General features: G+C 66.5%; 1 protein-coding gene across 1 annotated transcript; it reads right to left on the bottom strand.

Moving 5' to 3' along the window:
- Positions 1-331: 331 nt before the first annotated feature.
- Positions 332-8,341, bottom strand: LOC120507327 (liprin-alpha-3-like; the record flags this gene model as incomplete). Its single annotated transcript, XM_039719795.1, has 7 exons — positions 8,141-8,341; positions 7,871-7,957; positions 6,253-6,354; positions 5,393-5,557; positions 3,900-3,974; positions 3,246-3,320; positions 332-502 (listed from the first exon to the last, which is right to left on the bottom strand). Coding segments are annotated over exons 1-7 (819 nt in total), but the record flags the coding sequence as incomplete, so codon positions are not given.
- Positions 8,342-9,764: the final 1,423 nt, after the last annotated feature.

The raw sequence follows: 9,764 nt of genomic DNA on the forward strand, positions 1-9,764 counted from the left end.
CTCCCAGTTTGGGCCATTTTTGGCCATTTCTCCCATTTCCCCCCATTTTTAGCCATTTTTTCCCGTTTTTTCCCATTTCCCCCCCCTTTTTCCCCCGTTTGACCACTGACCAGGGACCTCTGACCCCATTTTATTCTGTTCTCACCTGCTTGAGGTCCCTCTGGAGCTTGGCCCCCTCCTCTTATGCCCTGGCCACCTCCCACTTTGGGGTGAAACCCTCCCGTTTTGGGCCATTCCCTCCCAGTTTGGGCCATTTTTTGCCATTTTTTCCCATTTTTTCCCATTTTTTCCCGTTTTTTCCCATTTCCCCCCCCTTTTTCCCCCTCCTCACCTCCTTGAGGTCCCTCTGGAGCTTGGCGCCCGCCTCGTGAGCCCGGGCCAGCTCTCTCTGGGCGGCGCTGGCCTCGTCCTGCAGCCGGCCCAGCTGGCGGCACAGCGCGGCCACGCGCTGCCGGCCCAGCGACGCCTCCAGCTCGGCCTCGCGCCGCCGCTCGCCGCCCGCCTGCCGAGCAGCGCCGCTGAGCCTGGCCCCTGACCTCTGACCTCTGACCCCCGGGGACACTGACCAGTGACCTCTGACCCCCCGGGGACGCTGGCCCCTGACCACTGACCTCTGACCCCGGGACGCTGGCCACTGACCACTGACCAGGGACCTCTGACCCTCCTGGGGACACTGACCACTGACCGCTGAGCCTGGCCCCGGGACGCTGGCCACTGACCACTGACCAGGGACCTCTGACCCCGGGACGCTGGCCACTGACCACTGACCAGGGACCTCTGACCCTCCTGGGGACACTGACCAGTGACCAGTGACCAGTGACCCCCAGGGACACTGACCCCTGACCCCGGGACGCTGGCCACTGACCAGTGACACCCAGGGACACTGACCAATGACCACTGACCAGGGACCTCTGACCAGTGACCCCCCCCAGGGACACTGACCACTGACCGCTGAGCCCTGGCCCCGGGACGCTGGCCACTGACCGCTGACCACTGACCCCAGGACGCTGGCCACTGACCTCTGACCCCCAGGGGACACTGACCAGTGACCACTGACCTCTGACCCCGGGACACTGGCCACTGACCGCTGAGCCCTGGCCCTGGGACGCTGGCCACTGACCACTGACCAGGGACCTCTGACCCCCCTGGGGACACTGACCAACGACCAGGGACCTCTGACCCCGGGACGCTGGCCGCTGACCACTGACCAGGGACCTCTGACCCTCATGGGGACACTGACCACTGACCTCTGACCTCTGACCCCGGGACGCTGGCCACTGACCAGTGAGCCCAGGGACACTGACCCCCCCAGGGACACTGACCAGTGACCTCTGACCCTGGGACACTGACCAGTGACCAGTGACCCCCCAGGGACACTGACCACTGACCAGGGACCTCTGACCCTCATGGGGACACTGACCACTGACCTCTGACCTCTGACCCCGGGACGCTGGCCACTGACCAGTGAGCCCAGGGACACTGACCCCCCCAGGGACACTGACCAGTGACCTCTGACCCTGGGACACTGACCAGTGACCAGTGACCCCCCAGGGACACTGACCACTGACCAGGGACCTCTGACCCTCATGGGGACACTGACCACTGACCTCTGACCTCTGACCCCGGGACGCTGGCCACTGACCAGTGAGCCCAGGGACACTGACCCCCCCAGGGACACTGACCAGTGACCTCTGACCCCCCGGGGACGCTGGCCCCTGACCACTGACCTCTGACCCCGGGACGCTGGCCACTGACCACTGACCCCCAGGGGACGCTGACCACTGACCTCTGACCCCCAGGGGACGCTGACCACTGACCAGGGACCTCTGACCCCCAGGGGACACTGACCACTGACCATGGACCACTGACCAGTGACACCCAGGGACACTGACCAATGACCACTGACCAGGGACCTCTGACCAGTGACCCCCCCCAGGGACACTGACCACTGACCGCTGAGCCCTGGCCCCGGGACGCTGGCCACTGACCGCTGACCACTGACCCCAGGACGCTGGCCACTGACCTCTGACCCCCAGGGGACACTGACCAGTGACCACTGACCTCTGACCCCGGGACACTGGCCACTGACCGCTGAGCCCTGGCCCTGGGACGCTGGCCACTGACCACTGACCAGGGACCTCTGACCCCCCTGGGGACACTGACCAACGACCAGGGACCTCTGACCCCGGGACGCTGGCCGCTGACCACTGACCAGGGACCTCTGACCCTCCTGGGGACACTGACCAGTGACCAGTGACCAGTGACCCCCAGGGACACTGACCCCTGACCCCGGGACGCTGGCCACTGACCAGTGACACCCAGGGACACTGACCACTGACCAGTGACCAGTGACCTCTGACCCCCCGGGGACACTGACCAGTGACCAGTGACCTCTGACCCCCCGGGGACACTGACCACTGACCGCTGACCCCTGACCCCAGGACGCTGGCCACTGACCGCTGACCCCTGACCCCAGGACGCTGGCCACTGACCGCTGACCCCTGACCCCAGGACGCTGGCCACTGACCGCTGAGCCCTGACCCCAGGACGCTGGCCACTGACCGCTGAGCCCTGGCCCCGGGACACTGGCCACTGACCAGTGACCAGTGACCAGTGACCCCCCAGGGACACTGACCACTGACCAGGGACCTCTGACCCTCATGGGGACACTGACCACTGACCTCTGACCTCTGACCCCGGGACGCTGGCCACTGACCAGTGAGCCCAGGGACACTGACCCCCCCAGGGACACTGACCAGTGACCTCTGACCCTGGGACACTGACCAGTGACCAGTGACCCCCCAGGGACACTGACCCCCCTGGGGACACTGACCTCTGACCCCGGGAGGCTGACCACTGACCAGTGACCACTGACCCTGGGGACACTGGACACTGACCCCCCCAGGGACACTGACCCCCTCCCCCCAGGGACACTGACCAATGACCCCTGACCAGTGACCAGTGACCCCCCTAGGGACACTGACCAATGACCCCTGACCCCCCGGTGTCCCCGCTGTCCCCTCACCGCGCTGTCCCCGTCGGTGGCCGTGTCCTCCAGGCCCGAGCGGCGCCGGGACAGCTGCTCCCGCAGGGACAGGGACTGGGGACAGGGAATGACCCCTGACCCCCCGGTGTCCCCGCTGTCCCCTCACCGCGCTGTCCCCGTCGGTGACCCCTGACGCCCCAGTGACCCCTGACCCCCCGGTGTCCCCCCTGACCCCCCGGTGTCCCCGCTGTCCCCTCACCGCGCTGTCCCCGTCGGTGGCCGTGTCCTCCAGGCCCGAGCGGCGCCGGGACAGCTGCTCCCGCAGGGACAGGGACTGGGGACAGGGACAGGGTCACCAACAGGGACATGGGGACAGTGTCACCTCAGGGACAGGGACATGGGGACAGTGTCACCTCAGGGACAGGGACAGGGACAGCTGCTCCCGCAGGGACAGGGACTGGGACAGGGGGACATGGGGACAGTGTCACCAACAGGGCAGGGACAGCTGCTCCCACAGGGACAGGGACTGTGGGGACAGGGACTGGGGACATGGTGACAGGGACAGTGTCACCAACAGGGACACGGGGACAGGGGACAGATGTCCCCCTCCAAAGGACCATGACAGGCGTCACCCCTGGCACCACCCACAGGGACACCCTGTGTCACCCACCCCGGTGTCACCCACCCCGGTGTCACCCACCCTGGTGTCACCACCCCTGTGTCACCACCCCTGCTGTCCCCTGCTGTCCCCTGCTGTCCCCCGGTGTCCCCCAGTGTCCCCTGCTGTCCCCTGCTGTCCCCCGGTGTCCCCCAGTGTCCCCTGCTGTCCCCTGCTGTCCCCCGGTGTCCCCTGCTGTCCCCTGCTGTCCCCCGGTGTCCCCCGGTGTCCCCTGCTGTCCCCTGCTGTCCCCACCTCCTGGTTGGACACCTCCAGCTCCTCCTCGAGGACGGCCACGCGCTCCAGGGCCACCCGCAGCCGCTCCCGCACCTGGGGGACACCGGGGTGACACCGGGGTGACACCGGGGGGACACCGAGGTGGCACCAGGGGGACACCGGGGTGACACCGGGGTGACACCAGGACCTCCCCCAGGATGTCCCCAGAGCCACCTGTGTGACCTCAAAGAGTCCCCCGAGACCCCTTTGGGTCCCCCCAGGGACCCCTGAGGGCCACCAGGTGCCACCAGGTGCCACCAGGTGTGACCAGGGGCGTCCCCGAACCCCCCGAGACCCCCCTGGGGACCCCCCAGGGCACCCCAAAACCCCCTGAGACCCCTTCAGGTCCCCCCAGGTGGCACCTGGGACGTCTCCGAACCCCCCTGGGGACCCCCGTGGGGACCTCCAGGTGCCACCAGGTCACCCCAAAACCCCCCCAGGGACCCCCCAGGTCACCCCAAATCCCCCAGAGACCCCCCAAAACCCCCTAGGGACCCCCTAAGACCCCCCAGGTCATCCCAAATCCCCCAAAACCCCCCAGGGACCCCCCAGGTCACCCCAAATCCCCCAGAGACCCCCCAAAACCCCCTAGGGACCCCCTAAGACCCCCCAGGTCATCCCAAATCCCCCAAAACCCCCCAGGGACCCCCCAGGTCACCCCAAATCCCCCAGAGACCCCCCAAAACCCCCTAGGGACCCCCTAAGACCCCCCAGGTCATCCCAAATCCCCCAAAACCCCCCAGGGACCCCCCAGGTCACCCCAAATCCCCCAGAGACCCCCCAAAACCCCCTAGGGACCCCCTAAGACCCCCCAGGTCATCCCAAATCCCCCAAAACCCCCCAGGGACCCCCCAGGTCACCCCAAATCCCCCAGAGACCCCCCAAAACCCCCTAGGGACCCCCTAAGACCCCCCAGGTCATCCCAAATCCCCCAAAACCCCCCAGGGACCCCCCAGGTCACCCCAAATCCCCCAGAGACCCCCCAAAACCCCCTAGGGACCCCCTAAGACCCCCCAGGTCATCCCAAATCCCCCAAAACCCCCCAGGGACCCCCCAGGTCACCCCAAATCCCCCAGAGACCCCCCAAAACCCCCTAGGGACCCCCTAAGACCCCCCAGGTCATCCCAAATCCCCCAAAACCCCCCAGGGACCCCCCAGGTCACCCCAAATCCCCCAGAGACCCCCCAAAACCCCCTAGGGACCCCCTAAGACCCCCCAGGTCATCCCAAATCCCCCAAAACCCCCCAGGGACCCCCCAGGTCACCCCAAATCCCCCAGAGACCCCCCAAAACCCCCTAGGGACCCCCTAAGACCCCCCAGGTCATCCCAAATCCCCCAAAACCCCCCAGGGACCCCCCAGGTCACCCCAAATCCCCCAGAGACCCCCCAAAACCCCCTAGGGACCCCCTAAGACCCCCCAGGTCATCCCAAATCCCCCAAAACCCCCCAGACCCCCCCGGGACCCGCCAGACCTTCTCGTCCAGGGCCTTGTGGTGCTCGAAGAGCGACTTGAGGGCCTTGAGCACCTCGACCTCGGAGGAGACGCCGGCCGGGGACTGCGCCTGGCGCTTGACCACGGTCATGCGCAGGGAGCGCTCGTGGCGCGACACCAGGTGCTCCAGGTGCTCCAGCAGCAGCTGGGGACACGGGGACATGGGGACATTGGGGACATGGGGGACACTGTGGGGCATTGGGGACATCGGGGACACTGGGGACATTGGGGACATTGGGGACACTGGGGACACCAGGTGCTCCAGGTGCTCCAGCAGCAGCTGGGGACACGGGGACAGTGGGGACATTGGGGACACTGGGGACATGGGGGACACTGTGGGGTGCTCCGGCAGCAGATGGGGACATTGGGGACATCATTGGGGGTGTTGGGGGACGTTGGGAGGACTGGGGACCCCAGGTGTGCCCAGCTGCCCCAGGTGCCCAGGTGTGCCAGGTGTCCCCAGGTGCCCCATGCCATGCCCAGGTGTGCCAGGTGTGCTCCATGCCCAGGTGTCCCCAGGTGCCCAGGTGTGCCAGGTGTCCCCAGGCGCCCCAGCTGTGCCCAGGTGTGCCAGGAGCCCCATGCCAAGCCCAGGTGTCCGCAGGGGTGCCAGCTGTGCCCAGGTGCCCCATGCCCAGGTGTGCCCCATGCCCAGCTGTGCCCAGGTGTGCCATGCCATGCCCAGGTGTACCCAGCTGTCCCCAGGTGCCCCAGGTGTGTGCCCAGGTGCCCCATGCCATGCCCAGGTGTCCCCAGGTGTGCCCAGGTGTCCCAGGTGTCCCAGGTGTCCCCAGCTGTCCCCAGGTGTCCCAGGTGTCCCAGCTGTCCCCAGGTGCTCACGCGGGTGTTGTTGCGCTCGGCCTTGAGCTCGGCGATCTCCTCCTCGCGCTCCAGCAGCTGCTCCCGGCACAGGTTCAGCTCCTTGGTCAGCGCCGCCAGCTCCTGGGGACACCGGGGGACAGTCAGGGGACACCGGGGGGACACGGGGACAGTCAGGGGACACGGGGACACCGGGACAGTGAGGGGACACCAGGGGACAGTCAGGGGACACGGGGACACCGGGACAGTGAGGGGACACCAGGGGACAGTCAGGGGACACTGGAGGGGACACAGAGACAGGGGACACCAGAGGGGACAGTGAGGGGACACTGGGGACACCACTGGGGACACCAGTGGGGACAGTCAGGGGACACGGGGACACGGGGACAGTCAGGGGACACCACAGGGGACAGTCAGGGGACACTGGAGGGGACACAGAGACAGGGGACACCAGAGGGGACAGTGAGGGGACACTGGGACAGTGAGGGGACACTGGGGACACCACTGGGGACACCAGTGGGGACAGTGGGAACATCAGGGTCAGTGGGGACACTGGGGACGAAGGGGACATTGGAGACACTGGGGGGATTGGGGACATTGGGGACAGCGGGGACACCATGGGCACATTAGGGACATTAGGAACATTTGGGACACTGGGGACAGCGAGGGGTTTGGGGACACCATTGGAGACACTGGGGACACTGGGGACAATGGGGACACTGGGGACACTGGGGACACTGGGGACAATGGGGACATTGGGGACACTGGGGGGATTGAGGGCAGTGGGGACACAGTGGGGACAGCAGGGACATTTGGGGACACTGGGGACAGCGACAGGGACACGGGGTCCCTCACACCTGAGCACACCTGACCCGCACTCACCTGCCCAACACCTTTGCCCCTCCCTGACCACACCTGCTTTAACCCCGCCCCCACAGTGCCACACCTTGTTTAACCCCGCCCCCACAGTGCCACACCTGCTTTAACCCCTCCCCCAAACTTTCCCACACCTGAGCACACCTGACCTGCCCTCACCTGCCCAACCCCTGACCACACCTGGTTTAACCCCACCCAGTTTAGCCCCTCCCACACCAGTTCAGCCCCTCCCACACCCAGTTCAGCCCCTCCCACACCTGTTCAGCCCCTCCCACACCTGTCTCACCTGTGGCAGGGCGCAGTTGAGCTGGCGCTGCAGCAGGTCCCGCTCGTGCGCCAGGTGAGCACAGGTGTGCCGTGTTCAGCCCCTGACCACACCCCATTTAACCCCTCCCCCCTCCCACACCTGTCTCACCTGTGGCAGGGCGCAGTTGAGCTGGCGCTGCAGCAGGTCCCGCTCGTGCGCCAGGTGAGCACAGGTGTGCCGTGTTCAGCCCCTGACCACACCCCATTTAACCCCTCCCACACCCAGTTTAGCCCCTCCCACACCCAGTTTAGCCCCTCCCACACCTGTCTCACCTGGGGCAGGGTGCAGTTGAGCTGGCGCTGCAGCAGGTCCCGCTCGTGCGCCAGGTGAGCACAGGTGCGCCGTGTTCAGCCCCTGACCACACCCACTTTAACCCCTCCCACACCCAGTTCAGCCCCTCCCACACCCAGTTTAGCCCCTCCCACACCTGTTCAGCCCCGCCCACACGTGTCTCACCTGGGGCAGGGCGCAGTTGAGCTGGCGCTGCAGCAGGTCCCGCTCGTGCGCCAGGTCGCGCAGCCGCAGGTGCGCCGTGTTCAGCCCCTGACCACACCCACTTTAACCCCTCCCCCACCCAGTTTAGCCCCTCCCACACCCAGTTCAGCCCTTCCCACACCTGTTCAGCCCCTCCCACACCGGTCTCACCTGGGGCAGGGCGCAGTTGAGCTGCAGCAGGTCCCGCTCGTGCGCCAGGTCGCGCAGCCGCAGGTGCGCCGTGTTCAGCCCCTCCTGCGTGTCCCGCAGCGTCTCCAGCAGCCGCTCGCGCTCCCGCAGCATCTGCACCATCAGCTGCTCCAGCCCCGGCTCCTCGGCCGCGCCCGAGCCCCGCCGCGGGTCCTCGCTGATGGTGGGCAGCACCTCGCACATCATCCTGGCACCTGCGCCCGCCCGGGCGCACCTGGGCACACCTGGGCACACCTGGGCACACCTGGGGGATGGGGTTTGGGATCAGGATGGGGGGTTTGGGATGGGGTTTGGGATGGGGTTTGAGTTTGGGATGGGGTTTGGGATGGGGCTTTAGGATGAGGTTTGAGATGGGGTTTGGGATGGGGGGTTTGGGATTGGGATGGGGTTTGGGTTTGGGTTTGGGATTGGGATCAGGATGGGGTTTGGGATGGGGTTTGGGTTTGGGATGGGGTTTGGAATGGGGAGGTTTGGGATGGTGATGGGGTTTGGGTTTGGGATTCTGGAGGTCCTCACTGATGGTGGGCAGCACCTCGCACATCATCCTGGCACCTGGGCACACCCAGGCGCACCTGGGCACACCTGGGCACACCTGGGAACACCTCGGGGGACACGGAGTGGGAGGGAATGTCAACAGGTGAACCGAGACTGGGTCCTTTGGGGGTCCTGACCCCACTCTGGGGGTCCTGAACCACTCTGGGGGTCCCAGCTGAAGGTGGGCAGCACCTCGCACATCATCCTGGCACCGGCCTGCACCTGGGCACACCTGGGCACACCTGGGCACACCTGGGCACACCTGGGCACACCTGGCCGAGGGGATACGGGGTCAGTACCCAGGACTGCTCCAGTCCTGACCCATTTTGGGGGTGGGCAGCACCTCCCACATCATCCTGGGCACACCTGGGCACACCTGGGCACACCTGGGCACAGCTGGGCACTGGGGGTTACCAGGACTGCTCCAGTCCTGACCCATTTTGGGGGTGGGCAGCACCTCCCACATCATCCTGGGCACACCTGGGCACACCTGGGCACACCTGGGCACAGCTGGGCACTGGGGGTTACCAGGACTGCTCCAGTCCTGACCCATTTTGGGGGTGGGCAGCACCTCCCACATCATCCTGGGCACACCTGGGCACACCTGGGCACACCTGGCCGAGGGGATACGGGGTCAGTACCCAGGACTGCTCCAGTCCTGACCCATTTTGGGGGTGGGCAGCACCTCCCACATCATCCTGGGCACACCTGGGCACACCTGGGCACACCTGGCCGAGGGGATACGGGGTCAGTACCCAGGACTGCTCCAGTCCTGACCCATTTTGGGGGTGGGCAGCACCTCCCACATCATCCTGGGCACACCTGGGCACACCTGGGCACACCTGGCCGAGGGGATACGGGGTCAGTACCCAGGACTGCTCCAGTCCTGACCCATTTTGGGGGTGGGCAGCACCTCCCACATCATCCTGGGCACACCTGGGCACACCTGGGCACACCTGGCCGAGGGGATACGGGGTCAGTACCCAGGACTGCTCCAGTCCTGACCCATTTTGGGGGTGGGCAGCACCTCCCACATCATCCTGGGCACACCTGGGCACACCTGGGCACACCTGGCCGAGGGGATACGGGGTCAGTACCCAGGACTGCTCCAGTCCTGACCCATTTTGGGGGT

The sequence above is a fragment of the Passer montanus genome, unplaced genomic scaffold, assembly GCF_014805655.1.
Source record: "Passer montanus isolate IOZ18808 unplaced genomic scaffold, ASM1480565v1 scaffold427, whole genome shotgun sequence".
Classification (NCBI taxonomy): Eukaryota; Metazoa; Chordata; class Aves; order Passeriformes; family Passeridae; genus Passer; species Passer montanus.